The sequence below is a fragment of the Ovis aries genome, chromosome 2 (assembly GCF_016772045.2).
Source record: "Ovis aries strain OAR_USU_Benz2616 breed Rambouillet chromosome 2, ARS-UI_Ramb_v3.0, whole genome shotgun sequence".
NCBI lineage: Eukaryota > Metazoa > Chordata > Mammalia > Artiodactyla > Bovidae > Ovis > Ovis aries.
Genome location: NC_056055.1, coordinates 150,568,774 through 150,581,704, shown reverse-complemented (window position 1 = coordinate 150,581,704; position 12,931 = coordinate 150,568,774). Strand labels below are relative to the sequence as shown.

The 12,931-nt window shown below is 45.8% G+C and overlaps 1 protein-coding gene across 13 annotated transcripts in view; it reads left to right on the top strand.

Annotated features, from left to right (window-relative positions):
- The window catches only part of TANC1 (tetratricopeptide repeat, ankyrin repeat and coiled-coil containing 1), a 244,229-nt gene that overhangs the window by 168,461 nt on the left and 62,837 nt on the right, over positions 1 to 12,931 (top strand). For 11 of the 13 annotated variants that reach the window (XM_042244924.2, XM_042244919.2, XM_042244918.2 and 8 more), the window contains one exon: positions 962 to 1,148. The exons of the other annotated variants lie outside the window; for them this stretch is intronic. In XM_042244924.2, coding sequence (XP_042100858.1) covers positions 962 to 1,148 — 187 coding nt within the window. The remainder of the gene's footprint in view (positions 1 to 961; positions 1,149 to 12,931) is intronic. 13 annotated transcript variants of the gene reach the window in all.

Below are 12,931 nucleotides of genomic sequence, written 5' to 3'. Positions count from 1 at the left end.
CTTGCCTCCTCCCCGAGTGGGGAAGTTGTTGTTCAGACCAGATGAGTCTGGGCCATTGTGTATTGAAATTCATTTCAACAGTTTGTTTGTGAACCTTTGTAGTAGGGAGTGGGGAGAAGCAGAGGGTGCAGACCTTACAAAAATGTCTACATTAACCTTTTGGTCACCACCCAGAGAAGAGTAACTGAACTGAAGTGGCTGAGAGAATTCCTTAGGAATGATACTACTTTTATCTTTATAGCACCATTCTTTTCATCCAGCTGCTTTGGTACGCACTTTCCTGTGCCTTTTTTTTTTTTCCTTTTTTGGTTGAGACTTTGGAGGGTCAGTGGGGTGAGGAAAAGATTTATAGGAGATGAATGGAAACAAAATAAGATCAAAAGGTTCATCTTCGGAAGAGCACTCCCCTTCCTAGGGAACGGTAGCCTGCCACATCCGAGATGAGAAGTGTACTTCTGAATAGTAACGAGGGGCCAGAGCCTCTGCCCCTTCGAGGGTCTCCGCGAGGGTGTCAGGCGTTGATTGAGATCGCAGTGGCCACCAGTCTCCTTCCCTGGATCTCAGAGCCCATAAATCTTCCAAAAATTGAATCAGGTTGTGGTGCTCGTGATACATTACAAAACCAGAGTTCCCAGATTTTCCACACAGAGGTCAAAGAACCCATTTGTCTTCTGCAGAGTTTAAATGAAAGGAAGTCTGCCTGTTTGCTGTTTCTGCTTTACAAATGTTCGTTCCCACTAAATTATTTCCAAGACTGCCCTCTTAAGAAAAAAGATCACAGGGAGGCAAACAGAACTAGGGAGATTTCTCTTTTAAATTTGGAAGACCGTATATACTAAGATCCCTGGATTGTAAAAAAGAAAACCTGTTTTCCATTTTCCTGTTTGTTTTCAATGCTAAAACCGTGAGGCTACAAAGGGGTGTGTGGACGCGCTAACCCCTGCTTCCGCTCATCTTGCAGTGCACAGCCCTGAGCCAAGGCATCAGCCCTTGCTCCACTCTTACAAGCAGCACCGCCTCTCCCAGCACCGACAGCCCCTGCTCAACCTTGAACAGCTGTGTCAGCAAGACGGCAGCCAACAAAAGTCCCTGTGAGACCGTTAGCAGCCCTAGTTCCACCCTGGAAAGCAAGGACAGTGGAATTATAGGTAAGACGCTCTCTGCTCGGTCATGTGACGGCTCCATGCATTTCAGCCAGAGCATTCACCAGGCTCTTCTTAAGAGGGTTTTAGCGTGTGCGGTCTGTGAAGGTCAGCCTGCCCGGACTGCCCTGTCCTTTGCAGATAGCACTTCCACGGCCAGCTGAGCGGATGAAACATTGGCTTTTATGTTCCCTCGTGTTTATTTGATAACCCTGGACTCATGTGGTAAAAAATTTTCCACATCAGATCTGGCCTATGACATTAAAAATATCTTCCCTTGTCACTAATCCACTTGATGGGTATTGGGTCTGCATAGGACATACCACAGGACAATGGAGTCCCTGCATATTGAGAAGTCTTCCCAGCCGGATCTCAAGGTCACTGATCTTCCCACTTATGCTCATGTATTTGTTCTTTTGTTTCTTCTAATGGCATCTGACCACTGTCTGGAGGCCTGGAGTTTCTAAGTACCCAGCCCCCCAAACACCGATATCCACACCCATGTCTGCGAAGTACATGTGGATGTGCTGAGCTGCTTGTCTGGAGTCGCAGAGTACAGTCGTGACTCTTAGGCTGGTTGGCTAGGTGGCGTGAATGTTTAACTGAGTTCTTTGCATACTTCTTGTAAGGAAATCGTAAGTAAGGCTTCTGATGAGTTCAGTAGTTTCTTAGTCCCAGATGCACAATAGAATCAACCGGGGAATTTAAGAGCCCCTGTTTTTACCCCCCATCCCAGAAGGAATGCTTTTGCATTTCTGCAGGTGGGCCGGGAGGCTGTGTGTCCTGGTCTACAGCCTGGTGCCTTGGGGGTGGGCTGTTCGGGCTTCCCCTGCTCTCGGGCCATGCTGCTGTCTGACGCTGGTGCCCTCCGGCAGCTCAGCCCTTTCCCTGCTGCTGAGTGATGCACATGTTTTTGAGGGATATTTTATGTTTTATTATTGGAAGGAACCCCACTTCCTTCCACGTTAATATGTAACCAAATGCAGTGACATTTGAGCTCTTTGTTTTCTTCAGTCACCTGCAATTTCTTTCATGTGTAATTTGAAAAACCAAACTGCAGGTTCATCCAGTTTGTATTTTGGAGATTGCCTCAGAAGATACGTGAGATACCTGGACTGGGTTATGAAGTTCTTGGTGTCGCCCCCTTAACAGCTCTTGTGAGGGGCCTCGCAGCAAGAGGAAGGCAAGCCTGTTGCCTCAGTTTTCTCTTGGATCAGGATTTTCAATGGGTTTTTGTTTCATTTTTAATTGTCTCATTGAGATATAATTTCCATGCCGCAGTATTCATCCGTTTAAACCTTTGAGTGGCTTGTGTTTATTCAGAATTGTGCAGCCATCACCACAGTCTGATTTTGGAATATTTTTACCACTTCAGAAAGGAACTCTGTACTCTTAGAAGTCACACCTCATTTCCCTGCATACACCAGACCTACTCACTGGGTCATCTACTTTCTGTCTCTGCAGACTAGCTCGTTCTGGAAGTTTCATGTGACTGGTTTTTGTAGCAGGTGTGAATTCTCTTCACTCCACTTCAAGCCCTTCCAGTGAGCTTGTTCTTCCAATTTCCTTTTCTCTTCTAGCTTTGCTTCCCCACCTGCTATTTTGTCTAACGAATTTTTCCCAGGGTTACTGCTGTTTTCAGGTCCCGTCTGTCTCTGAAGTGTCCCCCACTGATGGATCTCTGCTATTGACTCTGTGATAGCCAGATGGCTTTCTTTACAGTGTCCTTAGCTCCTCTGCAGTACCCTTTCCTCCTCAGAGTTTGTCTTCTTTCAGGAAATTGGCCAGTGCTGCTGCTGCTGCTAAGTCGCTTCAGTCCACAGGTCTTTTAAAAAGTTATTTCTGTTTGACTGCGCTGGGTCTTCTTGCTTCACATAGGCCTTCTCTCGGTGCGACAGTTGGGGCTGCTCTTCACTGTGGTGTGCAGGCTTCTCACTGCAGTGGTCTCTCTTGTTGCTCTGGGCGCACAGGCTCGCACAGTTGCAGCACAGGCAGCTGCGACTCGCAGGCTCTGAGGCACCGGTTCAGGAGTTGTGCTGCGTGGGTTTAGTTGCTTCACAGCGTGTGGAATCTTCCCAGACCAGAGATTGAACCTGTTTTCTCTGCATTGGCAGGCAGATTCTTATCCAGTGCACCGCCAGAGAAGTCCTAGTTTTTTATTTTTTAATTTTTTTAATAGCTTTTTTCTCTTCATTCTGTATTGTGGCATTGACATCGCAGCCTCTGGTTATGACCAAGCCAGTTTCTTGTTTTGACAGAAGACTTTTCAATGACACAAAACGACCGACGTTTATTCCCTGCCTCTTTCTCTTTCTCATTAAGAGATATTGCTGCAGTTTTAAAGGTGTCCTAAAGAGGAAAAGTTGCTGGTTTGTTTTTTTGTATTATCATTGAATGATTGAATTGCAGGAATATGAAGGCTCTCAATTAGTACTTGATTTAATATAGTCCCTGCTGAACCCAGAATGGTTAGTGCCTTTATAATGTGCTGTCCATATACCTCAATATTTTCAGTTTACTTATTCTTGTTTCGTTATTTGCTGTTATCTCCAGTATTTTGGCCTAGAGAGTTCCATGGACCATAAAATCCATGGGGTCACAAAGAGTTGGATACAACTGAGTGACTTTCACTTTCTACATGGTTAGGGGGTCTCATCTGTCTTATTCCCACTATCTCCTGGGCTCCTCGCATGGTGTTGGGAATGAGAAATTAAGGAAAGAGAATTATGACTACTCTCAGGTTTCACTGAAGGAGGGAATGGTTCGTTGGTTTCTAAAGAAGCTGTGCGGGATCCCCATTCCCAGTCGGCGTCATCAAGCCTTTTCATGCCATCTGTACTGTAAGCTGTGTCTTGTCGTTAAGCAACTCGTTTCGTATCATTGAGAATGTCTTTAATTCCTTGACTCAAGTCAACATGTTCTCTTAACTCAGCTGAACATGAAAAATGGTGACAATTGAGATGAAAGGAGGAGGAAGTGGGAGGTGGTGCCAAAGTCCTTCTTTCAGCCCCGGGAGTTTGTGCTTCCTGTCTGGTTCCCTGAGCTCCTTTAGGGAGCCGGGGCTGTAGGTGGCTGAGAGGGAGAGACGCTGTGCTGGCGACAAGGTGCCTCTGTCCTCTGTCCTTCTGACCTGCAGAATTAGAGCCTGTTGCCAGGGACACATTGGAGGTGTGACAGGGAGAAGGGGAAAAAACTTTTCCTCTCCAGCAGACCTAGCCACAGCTCTTTGAAAAGGTGGGCGTGGCTGGGCCAGAGGAGGAAAGAGCTTCCTCCTGAATTGATAACAGGGTGTGCAGGTTTTGTCGCCTCTCTGGGAGCAGGCATCTGTGACTCAGTTGTGGTTTGGTGATTGCTGGGGGTGGAGCGTGAAGAACTTGTCTGTCTTTATAAGGTGTAGCCTGGGAATGACAACCTTTTGGGCACCTTAACTGTTCAACAGAGTGAGATATTCAAGAACACAGCAATCCCAATGGGCAGAGACAAAGGCGAGATATCTTGGCTTCCTGCTTTGGGAGGCCCCGCAGCTGCTTGTCAAACAGGCTGGTTAAGATTCATGTTCCAAGTTACACAGGGCCCGGAGAAGGGTGGAAGGGGCTTTCCACTGAATCTTCCATTTGAGGTCGTTTAAGACTCAGCCTGTGGAGCTCAGGCTAGAACCGCAGAGGCTTGGGGGTGGGCTGGCGGCGCGTGCGCAGCTATCATGGCATTCCAAGCTTTGCGGAGGTTGCAGGCCCCCATCCAGGGCTCAGACCTGAGTTCCCTGTATAGTATTAGCACAGTTTTTTTAGAGGAAGCTTCTAACAGTGCTAAGCCATCCTTAAAAATTCCCAAACCTCCCCCTTACTTAAGCCAGCTTCAGTCATGCTGATACTATTCAGTGTAAATATTTTTGACCAACAGATGCTGTGAAGGGAAACTTGTGTTCCCACATGCCCAGACAGCCTTCTCAGGCCGCCACAGGGTGCCCGGCCTGGGTTCTGTTTCTACTGGTTTTGATACATTGCAGATGAAGAGAATTTCTTTTTGGAACTGCTTAGTAGGAGAAAGGGCAAGCTAATGACCAGTAGAGGAATTTATTGGACCCCTTCCCATCTCTTGGAAAAGGCCCTGATGCTGGGAAAGATTGAGGGCAGGAGGAGAAGGGGACGACAGAGGATGAGATGGTTGGATGGCATCACCAACTCAATGGACATGAGTTTGAGTCAACTCCAGGAGATTGTTGGTGAAGAACAGGGAAGCCTGGCATGTTGCAGTCCATGGGGTCGCAAAGAGTCAGACAACTTAGTGGCTTAACAGCAACAACATCTCCGGTCTCTTAGATCCCCGGGAGAAGGGAATGGCAACCCTCTCCAGTATTCTTGCCTGGGAAATCTCATGGACAGAGGAGCCTGGCGGGCTGTCGTCCATGTTTGCAAAAGAGTCGGACATGACTTAGCAACTGAACAGCAGCAAACTGGAGGCCAAGGCTTAGCAGAACCCTCCGCACCTCCCATTCCACCTTCATTGTGTTGTGCAGTTTCACTTTATCCTATTTCAGGACCTCCAGGTTCCCCCAACATAAACTGCTTCAGGAGCTTAATAATTCTGTCATGTAGAAATACTGTCTAAGCTAGATGAGATTAACTGAATTCCCTACAATATCTTTTTATTGTCCCTAAGGTAAAATTCCTTATTCTTAACATATTAAAATTATTGACATTACCTAGAAGTTAGTGTCTGATTTTCAAATCTGCAATGTGAGAACCTCTAAATGTGTCACGAGCTGTACTCATTCACTTGAAGTAGCTTTTCAATTACTTGCTTTGAAAAGGAAGACTTTATAAAGAAGTTGCTTTTACAGGTATTTCCTCCATGACTGTAAGAACATTTTTTTCTTAGGGACACTCTCTTGAATATAACTGGCTTCCCACTGTTACAAATAGAAAGTCATAGACTATGAACCCCAGCTTAGAAAAAAGTGAGGTACGGGCTGACCTTGGGAATATTGCAGGCTTGATTCCAATCTGCCATGGTAGAGTGAGTGTTGCAATAAGACAAGTCACAGAACTCTTTTTGGTTTCGTAATGAGTGTAAAAGTTGTTTACGCCGTACTACAGCATTTTACTTAAGAAAAGGTACATACCTTTATTAAAAGATACCTTATTCTTAAAAAATGCTGACCATTACCTTTGCCTTCAGCGAGTTATTATCTTTTTTGCTGGTAGAGGGTTTGAAATATTTTGAGTTACCGAAATGTGATCCAGAGATACGAAGTGAGCACATGCTGTTGGAAAAATGGCATGCTTGGATTTACTCAATGCAGGGTTACCACACAGCTTCAATTTGAAAAACACCAGTTTCTGCAAAATCCAGTAAAGCATAATATGCCTGTATGTGTATTCATTCGAATCTGTGTAAAAACCCATCTGATTTTAAAAAGTCACTGAAAATAATGACTTAAAGCACTATTTGCTTTAAAGATATTCTTTGATTTTTATGTATGTTCATATGATCAGTATTTTATGTTTGTATTTATTTCATAGAAATGGGCTATTTCAAAAGAAAGAGGATGGATATTGGATGAAGAGAAAGACACAAAACTCAGTTTTCCTAACAAGATTTAAAATGTTAATAAATCCTTCCTATCGATTAATGATAGAGGTGCTCAGGAGAAGGATTTCCAGGTAGCAATTTAAAGCATTCTGGCAGAGAGAGAGGCCTTTAGAAGCTAACCATTCCTTCCATTTGCTTTCTCTGCCATCTGCTTCTACCTGCTGACACTTATAATCTCCAGATGACTTTGGTGGCATGTTGGATTTGTTGAGAGCCGGTGTTAGAACAGCCCTGTGAAGGTAGGGGAGAGGAGGGCATCCTACGTGGAAGATGGCCTGACCTCGTATCTTACCTCTCACCCCACCATCTCCCCACCTCCTCCTGCCCTGCTCCCCGACAACTGAGCCGCCACATTCCACCAGGCCAGATAGCTTTCAGGATGATTAAGTGCTCAGAATTTGAAAAGGGTGAAGCAAGAACTCAGACTCTGCCTTTCCCTTTCTTTAGAGGGTGAGGGAGGAAGCTTACATTTGTCCCCCTGCCTGCTCACTTTGAAGTGGGGAGGCAGGTATACATTTAGGCAGGGGAATATCTTCACAGAAATATTGCTCCTACACAAGTGGCTTGTGGTGAAATACCGACACTTGATTACGATCCTGCTGATCCTTGCTAGAGTTTGATAATATTTGTTTTTCTGCCCAGTTGCTTAGGACATAAAGAAAAGTGACTGTGGGCTGACTTTTATCTTCCTGCATCTCTCTTCTCTGCTCTCCTAGGCTTGTAAAATGAAAGTAGTGCCAGAGGAAGCGTTAGACCTTTCATTTCCTGAACTTTGGGCCCCAGGGGAGGTGATCGGATGCAGAAGGAGGCACACAAAGAGGAATTAATTGTACTTTATTTTCATTTTTAACTTGTAAATCCTGCCCTTTTGATTTTATGCTAATACTGCTTTGTTGACACCTGTATTGCCCTGCTTGCTACTAAATTGAAATGCTTTGAAATTGATTTGGTAATAACTATTTAGAGTGTTTCAGATCTGTGTTAATATTCATTTTGTTACACTGCCTGCAATTTAAAAAATCATCCTTAATTATAGAAGCTCTTTAATCTCTTGGGTGAAGGAGGAGAATTTGCCTTTACATATATTATTCAGTAAGGCACTTAATGGGAAAGAAGTCCTTGGTGGTGATGTGAATCAACAAAGCGCCCACTGTACTTGTATTCAGACCATGGTTGGAGTTTCCAGGCTGTTTTGTCTGAAGCATTTATGGGCACCAACTGCATACCAGGAGCACATTTGTTGAGTGCTGGGACGATAGAGATAGTTACAGTATCTGCTTTAAAACTTGTCTGGCTGTGGAAGGAGAGAATGGTCTCCTACCGTTGAAGACTTGGGCAAGTTGTCAACTGCTGGAAAGGGTGTAAGACATGGCAGTGCCCTGCAAGGGAAGGTGTTTCCCGTGGATAATACCAACCACTAATAGTGAGTGCCTTATGCTCTTTCCTGGAAGAGTCTAGAACTCTGTGGAGTCAGTGGACTAAATCAGAAGTCCCGTTGTCTAGGCCTTCGGTGCTGAGGGTCTGTGTAGCTGTACTAGTACACAGTGATGTGTGCTATTGCCGAAAAACTCCATGTTGTTCGGTCTGCAGGCTTCTTTTTGGAGGCTGCTACCCGCCCTTTCAGACAGAGTCTGGAGCCAGTGGGCGAGGCTGAGGCTGGCCGGTGTGGCCTGCCCGCCCTCCCCTGTGCCCTGCCCCAGCTGCCCCTTCAGGTGTCTCTGCCTCAGAGGCTGGCTGAGCACTGCTGGGACCACATGGCTGTGACTCGAGTCCTGGCCTAGCCGCCTGGCACAGCAGAGCGCCTTGTGCAACGTGGTGGGCACTGAGCCGGGGATTTGGAGCAGGGACCTGCCTGTCACAGGACCCTTGGCGGTTCCACAGGGCTGTCCAGAGGAGCCTCATGCTGCTGTCCAGGCAGAGTGGCGGGAGGAGAAGCCAGAAAGCCCCGTGGAGCTAAAGGTAACTCAGGGCCCCCTCCCTGCATCCTGCCAGGGGAGCACGCATCAGCCTGAGTGCCTTCACTGGAAGCTGTGCCTGCCAGGCTGTGGGGGTTGAAAATGTCACCCAGGCAGACGAGCCTCAGACTTTGCTCCTGTGGTTTGTTAGTGTGTGGGCGGGGCGGAGGGGGAAGCACTGCCTGGCATTTCTGGGAGGTTTTCCCTGCAGGCTGGGTTCATCCTTGCAGTCTTCCCCGGTGTCTCCTGGGGAGATCCAGTGTGTGGCCTGGCAGCCTGAGCGTGCGAGGTGTGAGTGCACAGCAGAGGAGGGCAAGCTGCTGTTGGGTCCGCAGCACCAGGGAGTGGGCACGTGGCTTCTTGGACCTGTCACCTTGGTCTTTCCCTGGTCTTGATCTCAGTTAGACGGTGTTCCTCTCCCAGAGTTGCTAATGATCTTCATCCGGTCGGGTCTAAGAAGGCGGTGTCTGCACTAGTTGGATTTTATTCACTTATTCTCTTCTCTGACTTTCATAAGCAACCAATCACTTCCTTTTTTTTTGATCTTTAATTCACTGGTCCCTTATTTTAACTGTTAAACTCTTCCTCTCAACCATTAAACTGGATATAGAAGTAGAAAGATGTTTGTCTGGGTTTTGTTAGTGGTAATTTATTTTTCTTCAGTTGAATGGGGGAGGACAGCATTCTCATGATATAGGAGGCACCTGATGTATGCCCTTGTATCTGATTTTTCTCCACCACCTATGGAGAGACAAAGGGCTCTCTTCCTAGACTCCTGGCTTTGAAAATGGAGAATGCAGGACAATCTATGAGATGCTTAAACATTTTTTTTCAATTTGGGGGTGTTTAAAAATCTTTTCAAAATGTAAGGTTTTGTATATGTTTCATATTATAATAAATTAGTATAGTCCATGAACGTAATTTATAAATATGTGTATGTGGGATGTGTGCACAAGTTTTTTTAATCCTGTGATTGGAACAGTGCAGAGCATCATTCTGGAGCCCAGCGAGGGTTCAGGTGTTCCAGGGCTTTCTTGCCCATGGGACTGTTAGAAGTACTGAGTGAGATATGACTGAGGTTTAGAATAGGGCCTGTGTACCGTAAGCACTATTATAATATTCACGTTACCCACTATTGTTGTTCTTATTTCCTAGGGATGTTTATTTATTTATATTCCATTCCTCCCTAGTGGATTTGAAATGCTCACAGGCATTTACTAAATCAAGATTTTTCTTTTTCGAAGAAGGTATGGGTGGAGGAGGGCTTCCCTGGTGACTCAGCAGTAAACAATTATCCTGCCAAGGCAAGAGATGCAGGTTTCAATCCCTGTGTCTGGAAGATCCCTTGGAGGAGGAGGAGATGGCAACCCGCTCCAGTATTCTTGCCTGGAAAATCCCATAGACAGAGGAGCCTGGCGGGCTGCAGTCCATGGGGTTCCAAAGAATGGGACACAGTTTAGCGATTAAACAACAACTGCAACATGAGTTGGGGAAAAAGTGAGAGAAAAGATGAGGTCAGGAGTCAGGTTGATAAGATTTTATTAATTTTGCTTTAAAGTGTGCAGAAAGTTTTACTCAGGACTTGCAGCCAGTGTAATGAGAGAAATACAAACATAAAAGATTATGTCTGGAAGGTAAAGACAAAAATGTGCCCATTCCTAGAAGTGGACCCAGAGAGAGCCTCTTGTGGGTCCTTAAAAAGTTGAGAAGCCAGAGTTTGAACCCATGCCCCTTGCATGTTTCACCTCTTGTCTTTTCCAGAGCTCAGAGAGAATTCAACTCTGCCTGTATATACGTTTGATACCAGTGGCCCTTAGTTCCTAAACAATTCTGGACTGATGCCATAGTCAGATTATTTCCTGGTGTTCTTTTAAACCTACAACTTGATTTAGATCCCACCAGACTGCTTTTTGGACCCTGAACTTTACTGTTTATTTTTTTAAATTCTATTTTAAGTGAACATTAACATAGAACCTTCAATAGGCAGAGGGGATGAGGGGAAGGTTGGGAAGGAGGAGAGAATTGCTTTATTGCAGTGCCATGTAGAGCACAGTGTTTAATGACTGAGTAGGTCCCCGTCTCTGCTTCCCCCACCTTCCAGGCAGCCTCCCAGCCTCCCTGACTCTCCCTCCTGGCTCCCTCATGACTGGCCTTTTTCCACTAGCCGCTGCCTGGGGGCTATTTTTAACAAGGCAGGTTTCATGAACTGCAAAATACTTTTTAGCCACAAATACTTCTTTTTTAAAATTAATTTATTTTAATTGGAGGCTAATTACAGTATAGCCACTGATAACTTTTACAGAACTCCTTTTACATGATGAGAACTGTGCAAGGCAAAGGGAGTTTTAATACACACAGCATGTGCAGTCAGAAGGTAATGGAAATACCGCTAACTTGTGTATGCGTGAATTTGTGTCCCCAGTGTGTCTCCATATCTGTAAAGTAGTGTTGATGGTTCTCAGCCTTTCCACATCTTCTCACATGTTGTGGTGATCATGTATGTGTCTTAACATGATTTGAAAGTGCTTTGGAGGTGGTACAACCGAGTGCATGAGTGAAAAGTGAAAGTGAAGTCATTCAGTCGTGTCCGACTCTTTGTGACCCCACGGACACAGGAGCCTGCACCAGGAAGATCCCCTGGAGAAGGAAATGGCAGCCCACTCCAGTGTTCTTGCCTGGGAAGTCCCATGGACGGAGGAGCCTGCCGACCATGGGGTTGGAAGGAGTTGGACTCAACTGAGTGACTTAACACTTCCATTTTCTTGGCATCTGTACTAGTTGAAGGAACAAGATGATAGAATTTTTCAGTTGTTAAGGGGCTTTTCAAGATTATCCAGGCTCTGGAAAAATGTCAAATAGCCCTTATTTTTCAGTCTTTTATGTTAATCATATTTAGGGTGGTGCCCTGTGTGGTCAGCTTGAGAGTGACTGTGTTAATTTAATCAGGAGTATATTCCTGTTAGCCTGGAAGAATAGGTATTTTTGAGTAGCAGGTCATTTAAGAACTACTTTCCCTTTCTTGGAGGCTGTGGAGTTGTCCTATTTGTTGTGCTTCTTAGGTTGGGTGGGGAAACTGGGGCCTTTGTCTGCCCGCCCTGGATCTTCTTCATCATATCTGAACCGAGATGAAAGTTCACTGCCTGGGCTTTCAGCTGGCAGCCTGACCTGGGATCCCAGGGAAGGCTGTGAAGTGGGGCAGTCTTAGTGGAGCGTCTTTGCGGGAGGGGCCTGGCTTCAGAGTGTCTCACCTGCCTGCCTTTCACCAGGGGTGAAGGTGGATGCTGGAATGCATCTCTTAGGTGAACTTCATAAGGGCAGTGGGAGAGTCTCCTGCTTACAAACATAAAGTTATATAATATTCTCCTTTTTGAAATTGCGGCCCCATCTAGGACCTCTCTTCCCAGCTGCAGGGAGCCTTCCTCCTCCTCACCCACCGCCCATCCCCCGCCCTTCCCTCCCTCTCCCTGACCTGAATGATGCCACTTGTCAGGGCCTGGGCACTTGTGGCTGAGCTGGCAGGACTGGGTCTTCAGCCTGTCCCTGCATTCCACGAGCCCTGGCCAGACTGTCTCTGCCTGGCTGCCACTGGGGCCCCTGAAGTCTTGCTTCCACTGCTGTCATTTGTAACGTGAAGTAAGGAGTCCCTGTTCCCACTGCTTAAGGTCTGGGATAGAGGTTTGATTCAGAAGTGCATGGCACTCAGGGAGAGCAAATGAAGAAGAACATCACTTGGACCTTGTTTCTTCATCTTAAGAATATGGTCCCTCAAATAGGACAACCACAACCTCAAAACCAGATCAGTCACCCCTACCCTGGAACTGTAACTTAGATGTTGGGGTTGTCGTGGAACCCAGCTAATTACAACATGCCTGCAGGAAAAGCATTTTGAGTCCTGAGCATTGGACTTCTAAATGAAAGTTTGTAACACAATCATAGCTGATTAAGAGATTATCATTAGTAACTAATGATGATTGAGGCAATAATCTCATTAATAAATTAAGGTAATCTTATGAAACCCTTAGCACAATCCTTGGTATACAGTAAGCTTCAGTAGACACTAGCTACTTTTATTACTAGCACCACCTGCTTTTTTAGGATGGAAAGAGTCACACTTAATAAACGGATGTTCATATGAACGGCCCATTTAAAAAACACGCACAGTGAAGACTGATCGATTCCAAACAGATGGAGAAACTAGTAGTAATCCTGCTAGAATACTTGGAAATGCTAGGAGTCCCCTAA